This window comes from Leucoraja erinacea, chromosome 13, assembly GCF_028641065.1.
Source record: "Leucoraja erinacea ecotype New England chromosome 13, Leri_hhj_1, whole genome shotgun sequence".
NCBI lineage: Eukaryota > Metazoa > Chordata > Chondrichthyes > Rajiformes > Rajidae > Leucoraja > Leucoraja erinaceus.
This window is the reverse complement of record NC_073389.1, coordinates 8,082,724-8,098,082: the sequence shown is the minus strand read 5'-3', so window position 1 is coordinate 8,098,082 and position 15,359 is coordinate 8,082,724. Positions and strand designations below refer to the sequence as shown.

General features: G+C 40.3%; 1 protein-coding gene across 2 annotated transcripts; it reads left to right on the top strand.

Annotated features, from left to right (window-relative positions):
* The first annotated feature begins 395 nt into the window (after window positions 1–395).
* Window positions 396–15,001, top strand: rab9a (RAB9A, member RAS oncogene family). 2 transcript variants are annotated; one of them, XM_055644391.1, is made up of 4 exons: window positions 396–559; window positions 5,501–5,553; window positions 7,994–8,021; window positions 12,505–15,001. In XM_055644391.1, the coding sequence occupies exon 4, from the start codon at window positions 12,540–12,542 to the stop codon at window positions 13,143–13,145; it is 606 nt and encodes a 201-aa protein (XP_055500366.1). In that variant the 5' UTR covers window positions 396–559; window positions 5,501–5,553; window positions 7,994–8,021; window positions 12,505–12,539; the 3' UTR covers window positions 13,146–15,001. The 2 variants fall into 2 exon arrangements, with proteins under 2 accessions (XP_055500366.1, XP_055500365.1); XM_055644390.1 differs by lacking the exon at window positions 5,501–5,553 and having other exon boundaries at window positions 397–559.
* Window positions 15,002–15,359: the final 358 nt, after the last annotated feature.

Genomic DNA, 15,359 nt, shown 5'->3' with positions numbered 1-15,359 from the left:
TCTGTATCGTCCACTCCCGTGACTCTCAGTCTGAAGAAGGGTCGCGACCCGAAACATCACCCATTCCTTCTCTCCATAGATGCTGCCCGTCCTGCTGAGTTACTCCAGCTTTTTGTGTTTATCTTCGGTAAACCAGCACTTCTCTCCACAGGAGTTGAGTGGGCAGAAGGCGCACGTGACGGGGGGGGGGGGGGGGGAGGAGTGCTGGCTAAAGATCCTATAGCGAGCATCTTTGGTGCTGGCGCTGCTGCATGTCCACGTGACGGGGGCGGTGCGGTGCGGTGCGGCGGGCCCACGTGACGGGGGCGGTGCGGCGCGGTGGGCCCACGTGACGGAGGCGGGGCCAAGGCGGGCCCACGTGATGGGGGCGGGCGGGCTGGCAGTTGATCCGGGCGCGTGATCGTCAGCTGAGGGGAGTCTTGTGCTGGGCGCCCCACCGCGGTGTTACGTCACGTCCGGTGCAGGGGCCGGATTCGTCGCCGGGCGACTGAAGCTGGGAGCTCGAGCGGAGCGGAGGGGAGAAGCCGAGCGGCCCCACACTACACTACACTACACAGCGGTGAGTGCTGCCTCAGGCCGCGGAGCGTTCCCTCACTGTGACCCCGGGGACATGACGTGAGGCATGTGGCTGTCCCCCTGGCCATGTTAGCAGCGTGGGCACTGTGTGTGCGCACACACACACACACACACACACACAACCGATGCTGTTGGCGGTGCCCGACACACAGAGGGTCCCGTGTCAACAGCCACGCCGCCGCCTCCTCCACCCTCCCCAACACTGAGAGGGTCCCGTGTCTAGACGCCTGCAGCCCTGCCGCCGCCTCTCTCCGAGCACTGCACCCACATCCCGGGTCTGTAGCGATGCCCGTGTGTTCGCGCAGTGGGTCAAATGCAGCAGTGGCGTGCAACGCTTCTTGTTTTTTTTAAACACCGCGTTGTGGTTTCATTCGGCTCTGAAGTTGGTGTCGGTCCGCCCCCGCCCCATGCCGTAACAGTGAGCGCAGAAAATTGAACAAGGAGGCAAATGACTGCGAGATGCTGCGAACGATTCAGCCAATCTCACATTGACTAAAGCTTTCACAGCATCTCGCAGGCATTTGTCTTTTGTCAGTGGGAAAACAGCGTTCTGACTAGTCTTCAAAAAGCTCTAAAACCTGTAGTTTGAATTGCTTAAAAACAAACTTGACATCAACCATTAATTATTTCATAAGTTATTCTACCAGAATACATCGCACACAATATTAGTTGACTCATTGGACTGCAATTCCCGATGTTTGTTGGGATTTGGATCTTGCTGGCATGGACGCTTATTACCCATCTCAATCTCAATCCATCTCAATTGGACTGAGTGGTGTTGCAGGTCTTTCTAAGAGAGTGGCTTGAAACGCATCATTGTTTCTGGATTGCTAATGATATCAGAATGACCATAATGGATTTATATAGTTCTTAAAAAGTAACAAATTAACCAAATTATGGGATGAATGGGTGGCTTCAGGTATATGAAAGTAAAGGAGAACCAGAGATGCTTGGGGGAAATTTGCAGGATATGTCGATGACTTTCAGTGTAACTGGCAGACTGTTCTTAAAGAGACAGTGGTGTCTGATTACTATGGAGTTCTGTCTGCTATAACTGAAATACATTATAGTGAAGTTGAACGATGAGAGTCTGCAGGTTCTGCAAATAAATTCTGGGTACAGGTAAGTTAGAGTAGGGCCAAGTCCTAATATTCAATCCTAAAGTATGAGCGGCAAACTGCAAAACCTAGAGAATGAAACAATCTGCTGCCACTAATTGGCACAACCAGTCCTTGGTTTATTTTGATTCCCCTGTCCAATTATAAAACAGCTACCCCTCCCAATTGGCTCCTCTGACATCAGTAGTATTTCATGGTGTTCTTCATTCTTTTTAAAATGCTGTTATCACTTGCCACCGACAAGCCTCAATGAAGTCTCAAATATCAGACCTTGGACTATATTGAGCAACTCCATGACTTGACTGATTTCAATCTTAATCACAGCTGCACGTGCTTTCTCTTGACTTAGAACATAGAACAGCACAGCGCAAGGACAGCCCTTTCGGCTCACAATATCTGTGCCGTACATGCTGCCAAGACCAATTTCTTATCTGCCTGCACATAATTCATATCCTTCCTTGCCCTACATATCTATATGCCTATCCAAAAACCTAAATACTACCATCACATTTGCTTCAATCACCAACCCTGGCAGCATGTTCCAGTCACTCGCCACCCTCTGTATTAAAAAAAGTTGCTCTATGCATCCCCTTTAAACTTTGACCCTCTCACCTTAAACCTTTGCTCTAGTTTTTTGTTTCATCCTGGGGAAATAAGATTCCGACCAACTACTCTATCTATGCCTCATAAATTAATATACTTCTAACGGGTCTCTCGTCAAATTCTGGCACAGAAAACAATCCAAGTCTGTCCAACCTCTCGCTGTAGCTAATATTCCCAAATCCAGGCAATATTATGGTAACCATTCTCTGCACCCTTTCCAAACCCCATCCTTCCTGTAACAGGGTTACCAGAACTGCACATAATATTCCAAATGTGGTGTAAATAAAGTCCTATAAAGCTGCATCATGACATTCCTGCTCTAAATACTTAGCTATCTTATTGCTCTGTTTCACATGATTTTATGTAAAGTTTATTCCTCATCACATGGATTATTTGTCATTCACCATTTCTTTCTTTGAACTTTGAAATATCAACAGTGCATCACTTCTACTTTCAACTGTATATTAAGTTGATTGGGATTGACCAGCACTTTAAGGACGCAAAGGAAAACACAACTTGTAAACCAGAGCATTTAAAACAAGTTTTGCCCGAACAAATGTGAATAAGGTGGTAGTACAAAAGACATTATAAAGAGGAAACAGGACAACTCCACTGTAGAGTTTACTGAAATGGATACGTTGAAATCAATACAAAAATGCGGAGATGCTGAAAGGGTGGAAGGACCAGTAGAGCAAGATAGGAGAAAGTTTAATTGAAGGCACATTTAATAGTAATAAGATTATGTAGACTCAAGGATCGGCAGTTGCTGGTTTACCATTATAAGCTATGAAGTGCTGGAGTAACTCGGCGGGTCAGGCAACACCTCTGGAGAATGTGGATAGGTGACGTTTTGGGTCGGGGCCCTTCAGGCCAAGGTCGTTTTGGTCTAAAGTGAAAGAATAGCCAGAAGTAATGCAAATCAAAATATGAACATTTAACGTAAAGTAAGGTAACGATGGGAAAATATTCTGAAAACTTAAAAAAATTGTTGAGGAAAAAGAGAATTATAAAGATTACACCATTTTAAAGATAACCATTTTTATAAAATAAAATAAGTAAAATGATGACAAAATCTGATAAAAGCAAAATGCTCCTTGAGTCTCCAAAATGTTGGAATAAGATATTTATTTGCTTTAAAATAGGGAAGTGTTGGAGACATTGGGATTTGTGACAGGATATGGCATTAACTGGAATTGGGTAATTTTAATTTGGATTCATAGGTCTGAAATGGCTATATTGATATTTTAATAATTAACACCAGCTACTAATAACAGTTTTGTGGATCTGTACCACAGTGTGAGTCCTATCGGAAGGCAATACGTGACCAAACTCAACAACTGCAGTCGACTAAAGAATACCAAATAAAATATCAAAACATTGCAAAAGGCATTGACTAATGTTTACATAAATTTGATTAAATGCAATTATGTGGATTGAGATACATTCTGGAATGAACAAGAATCTGGCAGAGATATCAAAAATATGTTCTCATTCAGGCTGAGGTTTAAAATAGTGCACCCAGAGCTTGGTGTTTGTGTTCTTTGTTCTTCAATTAATGCAAATGGCTCAATTAAATGATGTTTGAAAATGATGGTATAATCCAACATAGTGTGCACAACAACAACAATAACAAAAGAGCAAAGCCTACTGCATTCAGCAATGTTCAAATAACTAAGAATGTTGAAGGAAACATAATTAAATTCTTAATGTTTAATGCATCCCAGCCAATGCTGCAATGAACCAGATAAAAGCAATTGCATGGTTGGAGAATTTGGACATGTTTGACCTCCTCTTTTGAAACTTGTCCTCACTTGTGTGCAGGGGAAAATATGAAGTGTTGAAAAAAGTGCATTGTGTGTGCTGTGCATTTGGACATCAGCATTGAGGGGAAACATGGGTTTTCATATTGTATATGGTAAATTATGAAACATTTGGAGAAGGTAGATAATAAGAATATTAAATTTGAGACCATGCCAAATGGATGCAGAATTGGAACTACCAATAAAAAGTTAAAATATATGCAAGGAAATCCTTAGCGATTGACTCGAGCTGAGTTCGCAAAGCAGTGTGAAGAAGGGGAAAATTGTAGGGTAATTAAGTGATGCGACTTTGCAACATGGAGAGCTTCTGGACGGATGAATGAGTTAATATTTTCAAATGAACTCTATCTGTGAAAAACGTCTGCATGATACAAATTCATGTTTCCGAAGTGCTGAAAGATGTATTGTCAGCTGAGTGATTTAATTATTGAAATGCATCATTTCTACCTTCATGGATCCATTGTGGGATTATAGTTGTGGGGATGGAATAGTTAGAATGAAAGTTTATTTCTATCACAGCCCTGATTTCTATACTTTAACAAGTCGCTCAATATTTGGAAAGATCAGTGTTTCAATTTTATTCTGTTTGAAGGTAAATGAACAGTTAATGTAACATTCTCATTGTACCTATAAACTGCACTTATTTAATATTTGTGTACACAAAATGGCAGAATCTGTAGGATTAAGTTTCACATTAATCTTAGACCTGGAATCAGACAGCCCAGGATCAAGCAATTTAGTACTTGCTTTTAAAAAGTTAGGACTTAAATGGTTGATGCATTCTGCTAGCATTAAATTTGGTATCATTATGTAAGTGTCTCTATGTGATGTCTTTAAGTGCATTAAATTCTTTCATACCTATGAGTGCATGGCCTATTACTACATTCTGCAAAGTTGTTTCAGCCAAGTGTCCTGGAATCAAATGCCATAAACATTTTAATCCTTAATGCATATTTCCAGAAATATCAAAGTGTTATTTCCAGAAGTGTCAAAATATCAGCATGCAACTAAACTCGACTTAATTCAGCCCTAATGCACTCGTCATGCAGAGTAGTCCTTGCACACAGATCTTTGAGAAGTAGTAATGCCTATTTCATTTGTTAATTAGTGCAAAGCACTGCAATTAAAATATACGGGCCATTTGCCACACTATTCCACTCTCCAGACTATTATGCATTTGTGCAAACGTTGACACGTGATAATTGCAAGTAGCCTCTTCCGTTAAGTTAAACCAAATCCATAATTTATTGGAAACTTGATCTAATTGTTCTGCTCTTGTGAAAACTGCAATAAAATAATTTTATTTGCTAATGTGAATATTATTTTATGACAGTATCTTGTTTTGGCATTGTAACTCTGACTGTTCTTAAATTGACTGTTTAGCTCTTTGCCAAGAGAAGAAAAAAGAAAACCATGATAGTTGATGTTTCCACCCGGTTAGTATGCAAACTATTTAGTTTAGAGATGCAGCGTGGAAACGGCTCCCACGACCCATCGTGTCCACGCCGACCAGCTATCACCCATACACTGGCTCTATCCTACGCACTAGGGACAATTTACAGAAACCAATTAACCTACAAACCTGCGCTTCTTTGGAATGTGGGAGGAAACCAGAACACCTGGAGAAAACCCAGGTGGTCATGAAAAAGCTACTTATTTTAACTACTAAACCAGGTTCGCTTCTTAATAAACAGACACCACACAAACTGTTTGGTAGACCAGTTCAAAACTTTACTTAACATCGGCCGATGGAAGGGAGCGAGAATTCCAGTCAAGTGACCAACACAGACACTTGACTGTGCTCAGCCACCTTCCCTTAACAACAGAATTACATTGCCTTAAATAGGGTTTTTTTGTCCCCTTAGCACATTCCACAGACATTAGTCATGGTCAGAGGTACAGGAAAAGGTTTCCACAGAATGCATCACATCAAACCTTTTGTTTACATGGTACAAGATATATACTAAAAACATTGGCCATTTGCTTTAGATTCATTTTATCTCCAAATAGACCACCCTAGCTCTTTTCGCTGCTTCCTCTTTCATTTGGTCCCTCATAAACATAGGTCATTTGGTTACAAAGATGTGACTATCTATTTCTCTCTTCCTTTATTGCCTCCTCCCCCATAAACATTGGTCATTTGGTTTATGGCATCTTACTTTCAAAGATATCTCTAGCTCCTTCACTTGGGAGACAATGTTATAGTATTTATTATCTCACACACCCCGCAACCTGAGGAAAGCCTAATTTGACACTAAATATAAGCTGTAAGCTAGCCCAGAAGCCAATTTAATATCATCTTATATTTTTAACTAAAATTCGACTTCATCAGTCACAGGGATAACATACAAACTCCGTACAGACAGTACCCGTAGTCAGGATCAAACTCATGTCTTTGGCGCTGTAAGGCAGCAACTCTGCCGCTACACTGCTGCGTACAGTGAAAATGTTTTTCAGTTCATGGAACAATTATAGTTTTCATCTATCTTCAAATCCATAACCATAATTCCAAAAGATGAAAGTTGTACAGATTACTTGAAATGGGATAATTTTCTTAGTACTTTGCCTTGGAAATGTTTGAAGTGCCTGTGAATATTTCAAACACTCACAGTAATTACAGATGAGAAAGTTCATTGTGGAATATTAACTCGTCCATCGAGAAGAACCAAAAATCACAAAATTGTACATGAACATTCTAACTTTTGCCCCATCCACTGGTTGAGGAGTGCATTGGAGTTTATCATCAATTTCCTTAAACTTTTTAACTTTGCCTTTTAGTGCAGAATCTCTGTTCCCTTCTAGTGCCAATTTCAGAGACAGTACTTTGATTTTATCTTCCCTCATACATTTCATAATTGCTCTTTTCTGATGTGCAAAATATTTTTATTTCTGATATCTAATTTCAAATTAGTCTCTGACTATCCATAACTTGCAGATTTTAGGACCAAAATAGTTTTGTCAACATGTCCTATGATTTTTTTTATTGTTCACGCTATGTAATTGTTTTCATTATGTTATTTACAGAATTATTCCTCTGCATGGTTTCCTTCAATTTCCCGTTATTTTAATACCTCAGCATACGCCAGGTTTTGATGATCTTTTAATGTGTTGCGGTTTCAATTACATGGCATGCTTTTGATCTGTCCACATGTTCGATTGGTGCAAGCCAGTTTTGAGCAGTTCCCGCTAAAACCTTTACCCAACCGTTTATCAATGTTTTTTTCTTTCCCTGAAAAAAACCTAAACCTGAGCTCTGGGGACTGCCCAACATCTACCCTATTCAAAGAAAGATCCCAATGTAAACCAGTTTCCTGTCTGGTCAGAATCTTGGTTGTTCCCAGGGTTTACAATAATTCCCTAAAACTGTGTTTTATAATAGTGTTTATTCAAAATTGTAAAAAGCGGTTAGTTTTCAGACAAAGTGCTCTTTTGTCATAAAATAGACGAGTTTGTTCTGGAATGGTATTCTTCCCAAAATCCATATTAGTAAATTGTCCCAAGTGTGTAGGATAGTTCAATATGCAGGTGATTGCTGGTCGGTGCATACTCTGTGGGTCGATGGGCCTGTTTCCACAATACATTTTGCAGAACAGGTGCTCATAATGCATTGCTCGTTGTTTTCTACAATTGCTTTCCCCTCAGTAATGCTGTGTCCAGGGTATTTACATTCTGTCAGGAATATTACTGCTCCCTGTGACATTGTTAAAAAAGCACAAAATCGTGCAAGACAAGGTAATTCTCTCACAGTATCCGGAACAGCAATGTAATGTGTTATATTGGGGGGTTCATTATATCTACAGCTGTAGTGTATTTTTTTAAAAGCAAATTGAGATCTTGGAAGCAGTGATTAATCACAATTTTTTCCATTTTTTCCAGAAATCTAATGATGCATTAATCTGAAAGGGTAAGGAAAGTTGACTTAGTAATTTTCACATTTTGTGCAGCTAATATTAATGTACATGTATAAATATACACTTTAAAATGCAAGACAAGTTATTTAACTGGTTTGTAATGTTGTCTACGAATTAATTACAAGTGAAATGAAGTTCAAAGTGATTTTTGTGATGACATGACTTGGATGCAGATGCGAATAAAACATGGTAGACCCAAAATGCTGGATTAACTCAGTGGGACATGCAGCATCTCTGGAAAGATGGAATCGGTGATGTTTTGGGTCAGGTCAGGGGCGTGGGTGGGACAGAGATAGAATGTAGTCGGAGACAGTAAGACTGGTGGGAGAAGTGGGAAGGAGGAGGGGATGGAGAGAGGGAAAGCAAGTGCTATTTGAAGTTAGAGAAGTCAATGTTCATACTGCTGGGGTGTAAGCTAACCAAGCTAAACATGAGGTGCTGTTCCTCCAATTGGCGCTGGGCCTCACTCTGACAATGGAGAAGACCCAGGACAGAAAGGTCAGTGTGGGAATGGGAGCGGGAGTTAAAGTGCTGAGCAACCGGGAAATCAGGTAGGTTAAGGCAGTGAGTAGAGGTGTTCAACGAAACGATCTCCAAGCATGCGCTTGGTCTCACCGATATACAGGAGTTGACACCTGGAATAGCGGATACAGTTGATGATACACACAAATGCTGGAGAAACTCAGCGGGCGCAGCAGCATCTATGGAGCGAAGGAAATAGCCAACGTTTCGGGCCGAAACCCTTCTTCAGACCGATACAGTTGATGAGGTTGGAGGAGGTGCAAGTGAACCTCTGCCTCGCCTGAAAAGACTGTCGGGGTCCTTGGATGGAGTCGAGGGGGAAGGTAAAGGGTGGGAAGGGACAAGTTGCATCTTCTGCGGTTGCAGGGGAAAGTACGGAGGAATTGGCAGTAGGGGATAGAGTCTTTACAGGAAGCAGGGTGGGAAGAAGTGTAGTCTAAATAGCTGTGGGTGTTAGTGGGATTGCAATATATGTCAGTCAATAGTCTGTCTCCTGTGATGGAGACGGTGAGATCTATAAACGGTAGGGAGATGTCGGAGATGGTGCAAGTGAATTTGTGTGCAGGATGGAAATTAGTCATGAAGTTGATGAAGTCAGTGAGTTCTGCATGGGTGCAGGAGGCAGCATCAATGCAGTTGCCAGTGGTGGTATCCCGTTGGAGGTGGCAAAAATGTTGGAGGATTATCTGCTGTATGCGACGGCTGATGGGGTGGAAGGTGAAGACAAGGGGGACTCTGTCCTTGTTACGAATGGGGCGAGGGGGGCGATTGGATAAAACATGGGCATGCAGGGAATGGACGGCTATGGATCATCTTGGCATGTTCAACACAGATTTGATTGACTGAAGGCCTGTTCCTCTGCTGTTCTGATCTATGTTCTAAAACCTTCACAAGTTTTTAATACATTTTCAAAACTATTTGATATGCAGCTGGAGTCCTTTGCTACTTTGATTTGGGTAAATATTTTATGTCGTTGTAAACTTGTACATAAAGTACACCTTCCTACGTAAAGGTGAAGCTTGCATGAAATAGACATTTAAAACATATCATTGGTATAAATAATCTCAAATGATTGCAAGGATAAGCACAGCCTTTCTGATGCAGGCACTGCGATGAAGTCAACCAGCTAGGAGGAAGGATTTTTTTTTTTAATGCTGTCCTCATTCCTCCCCTGACTCTCATCCCTTAACCCTCACGCAGTACCCACTTCTCCTTGCCATATCCTTCGTCCACCCCTGCCCCTCTCCCTCTTGCTAACCTTGGGGAAGCCTCTCCTCTTCCCTCTATTTTTGTCTCACTAACTTTGGAAAAAGCATGATAAATTAAGGGCATGTACGAAAGCTTACTGTCAAAATGGAAAATTTGTGAATTGAGAAAAGCCCATAGTGGGTTATGTGTATTCTGAGTATGTTTTCACTGAGCTATAACTGATACTGTGATAACCTATACTCTGTATTAACATAGAAAATAGGTGCAGGAGTAGGCCATTCGGCCCTTCGAGTCAGCACTGCCATTCAATATGATCATGGCTGATCATCCTAAATCAGTACCCCGTTCCTGTTTTCTCCTCGTATCCCTTGATTCCGTTTGCCGAAAGAGCTATATCTAACTCTCTTGAATATATCCAGTGAATTAGCCTCCACTGCTTTCTATGGCAGAGAATTCCACAGATTCACAACTCTGGGTGAAAAATAATTTCCTCATCTCAATCCTAAATGGCCCACCCCTTATTCTTAAACTGTGACCCCCTGTTTCTGGACTCCCCAACATCTGGGACATTTTTCCTGCATCTAGCCTGTCCAAGCCCGTACAAATTGTATATGTTTCTATACGATCCCCTCTCATCCTATTTAAATTCCAGTGAATACAAGCCCAGTCGGTCCATTCTTTCATCATATGCCAGTACTGCTATCCCGGGAATTAATAGCAAGGATGCCTTGGATTAGGAGGCCAAAACTGCACACAATGTTCCAGGTGTGGTCTCACCAGGGCCCTGTATAACTGCAGTAGGACCTCCTTGCTCCTCTACTCAAATCCTCTCACTATGAAGGCCAACATACCATTTGCGTTCTTCACTGCCTGCTGTACCTGCATGCTTACTTTCACTGACTGATGTACAAAGACACCCAGGTCTCGTTGCACCTCTTTTCCTTATCTGACACCATTCAGATAATAACCTGCTGCCTTGTTCTTGCCAACAAAGTGGATAACCTCACATTTATCCACATTACACTGCATCTGCCCACTCACCCAACTTATTCAAGTCACCCTGCAGCCCCATAGCGTCCTCCTTGCAACTCGCACTGCCACCCAGCTTTGTGTCATCTGCAAACTTGATGATGTTACATTTAATTCCTTCGTCTAAATCGTTACTATATATTATATATAACTTATAATAAGCACTGAGCCTTGCGGCACCCCACTGGTCACTGCCTGCCATTCTGAAAAGGACCCATTAATTCCTGCTCTTTGCTTTCTGTCTGCCAACCGGTTCTCTATCCATGTCAATACCCTACCCCCAATACCATGTGCTCTAATTTTGCACTCTAGTCTCTTGTGTGGGACCTTGTCAAAGGCTTTTTGAAAGTCCAGATACACCACATCCACTGGCTCTCCCATATCCATTCTACTTGTTACATCCTCAAACAATTCCAGAAGATCAGTCAAGCATGATTTCTGCTTCATAAATCCATGCTGACTTTGACCGATCCTGCCACTGCTTTCCAAATAAACTGGATTTTTCACAACATGGTCATAGAGTCGTATAGCATGGTAACCTATGCTTTTTAAAATGACGGCAGAACATACATACAATTCAGCTTCCTGTTATTTAAAAAATGCGAGGAATCATAAAAGGCCCAAGTCTTATCCGATTCAAAATCACTTTTAAGAGTTGCACTTTGGGTGATCATTATCATTGGCCAGTCCCATAAAGTACTGTTGGTATTTAAAAAAAATTTCCTGCACAAAACGAGGTTGTTTAAACACGTGCATTGAACTGGCAATTTACTTGGCAGGTCTTTGTTTCTTGCACCTTCTGATGAAATGGATACACTGTAGTGTTTCTTGTCTCCTTTCAATTTGACTACATAAAGGCTCATCACATCTACTTGGAGTAATTTGATATCACCCATGCACCTAATGTCCAACTACATTTTCCCTTATCCCACCCCTTTCATCTTGACTTCGCTGTAGGTTTGTGATGGATTTATTTGTTTGGGTTATTTACAGCAGTCTATATTGAAAAAGCTACTTTTATAACTACTAAACCAGATTCGCTTCTTAATAAACAGACACCACACAAACTGTTTGGTAGACCAGTTCAAAACTTTACTTAACATCGGCCGATGGAAGGGAGTGAGAATTCCAGCTAAGTGACCAATGTAGACACTCAACTGTCCTCGGTCCTCTTCTCTTAACAACAGAATTACATTGCCTTAAATAGGGTTTTTTTGTCCCCTTAGCACATTCCACAGACATTAGTCATGGTCAGAGGTACTGGAAAAGGTTTCCACAGAATGCATCACATCAAACCTTTTGTTTACATGGTACAAGATATACTAAAAACATTGGCCATTTGCTTTAGGTCATTTTAACCAAATAGACCACCCTAGCTCTTTTCGCTGCTTCCTCTGTCATTTGGTCCCTCATAAACATAGGTCATTTGTTTACAAAGATGTGACTGGCTATTTCTCTCTTCCTTTATTGCCTCCTCCCCATAAACATTGGTAATTTAGTTTATGGCATCTTACTTCAAAGATATCTCTAGCTTCTCCAATGTTATAGGATTTATTATCTCACACACCCACAACCTAAGGCAAGCCTAATTTGAGACTAAATATAAGCTGTAAGCTAGCCCAGAAGCCAATTTAATATCTTCTTATATTTTTAACTAGAATTCGACTTCATCAATATCTCCATGAAATGGATAACAACAAATATTTTTTTTTATAGGTGTTGTCTTCATCACTTGGACATTTGCAGTTGCCATGGCTGGAAAATCAACCCTATTGAAGGTTATCCTACTGGGAGATGGTGGAGTAGGAAAAAGTTCGCTCATGAATAGATACGTTACCAATAAGTTTGACATACATCTTTTTCATACGATAGGGGTTGAGTTTCTAAACAAAGATTTGGAAGTAGATGGACATTTTGTGACAATGCAGATATGGGACACTGCTGGTCAAGAGAGATTTAGGAGCCTTCGGACACCATTCTATCGAGGCTCTGATTGTTGCCTTCTTACTTTTAGTGTGGATGATTACCAAAGCTTCCAAAATTTGAGCAATTGGAAAAAGGAATTTATCTATTATGCAGATGTGAAGGAGCCGGAAAGTTTCCCATTTGTGGTTCTAGGCAATAAAATTGATGTCAGTGAGAGGCAAGTTTCAACAGAGCAGGCTCAGGCTTGGTGTAAAGAGAACGGCGACCATCCTTACTTTGAAACAAGTGCAAAAGATGCGACCAATGTTGCAGTGGCCTTTGAAGTGGCTGTTCGACGAGTTCTTGCTACCGATGATAGATGTGACAGTTTCATGCAAACAGACACGGTGAATTTAAATAGGGCGAAGAAGCAAAGCTCTTCCTGCTGCTGACTGGGCTGAATGCAATGAACCTTCCACTATGTGCCATTGGTTTACTGATGGGTGTTGATTGGGGTAGTGCAAATCCGCTGGGACTGTATTGAGAAAACCATTGTCAGCCAGCTCAAAGAAACGCGTTCCACTGGTTGGGAAAAGATGCGGAGATACATGTGCACAAACACAATGCCGATGCCCTGGATTCTCCACTTGTAACTGACACATTCCTAGGTCAGGTGATGGGATCAAAAACAGTTTTGAGTTTAAGATCAACCAAATATGGAAAGTTAAAAAGTAAATTAAAAGTAAAATTAATTTGGTATTGGTACAATATTTCTAATTACAATGACAAAATAAAATATGGAAGAAAACAATACTGTAGCTTGAGATGGTTGTAAACTTTAATTTGTATGCCATTTCCCTGAACTGCTCATTTCACATTTTTTGTTTTGGTGCTTCTATTCCGACCCCAAAATAAGGTGTATTGTACTGGCATTTTTTTTCTTTTGCTGTGAAAACAATGATTTACTGGTATTGGGTTAAACCTTGTATTTTCATTTCCTGATTTTGATTAACTGGAAGGTCTATTGATCAATGTTTTGTTCTGCTGAGCAGGGTACTTTTATATGATACTAAAAATGTCATCTATACGGTAAGATGGTTTGTTGCAAAGTCAAGTAACCGCAAGGTACTGTTTCAAGTTTGAGAAAAGGTGAAAGTTTGCTAAACAGTTCATTGATACACAAACAAATCACCAAAGATTAAGATTATACAAATGATGTAAAGGTACAGCGTTTTGAATTGATTTGTAAAGACCTGAAATCGTCAATCTTTTATGAAGTAACATGTCTTCAGTACCATTCCATGAGGTATCATTGCATTCATTTATTTTCCCCTCAGGGTTAAGTGTAAACTGTAAAACAAGTTATGGTTGTAAATGCTATTATTTTGGGCAATGTAATGGTGTCACATGTATCAACTTGCATAAATGCTATCTATTGGATTGCCTTGTCTTTTTTAATTACCACTAAAAAAAATTGTGGTACATGTGTACATTATTGTTCTTCTGACATTTGGGATTTATAAACCAGTTGGAATTTGCAACCATCGGCTTATGATTTAGTTTTAGATTGTAGATCTTTTTGCGGCTGTATGTTCCATTGTATGCCAAATCAAATTAATTGTTAAGCAGAACCACAAAAACAATCGAATTTTCTCAGTTTTCACCAGTGTAGAACGTTCTTCCCCAGTCAAGAATAATGGTTTGGAATGTACTTCAAGGCCTTTGTTCCTGTGTAGTTGAGTGTCGATATATATCGGCAGTGTGGTTGGCCTGTTTCCCCATTTTTCTCCCCGTGGTTTCTAACCATCTGTAGCATTCATAAATATCAGCATCTTTATCTAGGGATCATTGAGATCATTCATATTTTGGATTCTGGTGCAGTTGGAGGATCTGACATGATGGGTCATTTATATTATTCTCACAGAGAACCATTTGTTAAACACAGACCAATTAATGAGAGTGGCTGAACGAGGCTTCATTGGGCATAACAATATATTTCGTTTTAGCAAAGGGCAGAGTAAAATCTCAAAATAAAACTGCTCGATTCTAATGCTTTGCTGCAATAAACATATTGTCTTAATAGTTGAATTGTTTTGTTTACCACATGAAGATTTGTGGAGCTTGGCTGATACAGTACTACTGAATTATGCAATGGAAAGTCAATAGAAATAAATTAATCTTGGAATGGAAACGTTTTAACAAATCATGCATTCTATCTGCTGAACGTTTAGGCACTCCTATGTGTTCAATATATCACCATGCTTTCTGATCACTGCTTTGATTCGCTATATAAAATTCTTTAATCACTTTTTGGTGTCTTTCTTCAGTAACTGAACTTCTCAATTGCAAAACGTTTCAACAAGTACAGTATTTCACAATTTAATTTCAAATATAAAAATATTTGTTTCAAACCTTAAACCTGTCCCAAAAACGCATTTATTTGTGTGCTGGACAGCTTCAACCTTTGCGCAATTATGTTCATAGCTAAGGCGGTGCTCCGCATGTTCAAACCCTACAGTGCCCTCCATAATATTTGGGACAAAACCCATCATTTATTTATTTGCCTCTATTCCACAATTTGAGATTTGCAATAGAAAAAAAAAAAAACCACACATGGTTAAAGTGCACATTGTCAGATTTTATTAAAGGGTATTTTTATACATTTT

Bases quoted from the DNA above. Each gene is read 5' to 3' on its own strand.
- rab9a (XM_055644391.1), top strand. From the start codon at position 12,540: ATGGCTGGAAAATCAACCCTATTGAAGGTTATCCTACTGGGAGATGGT.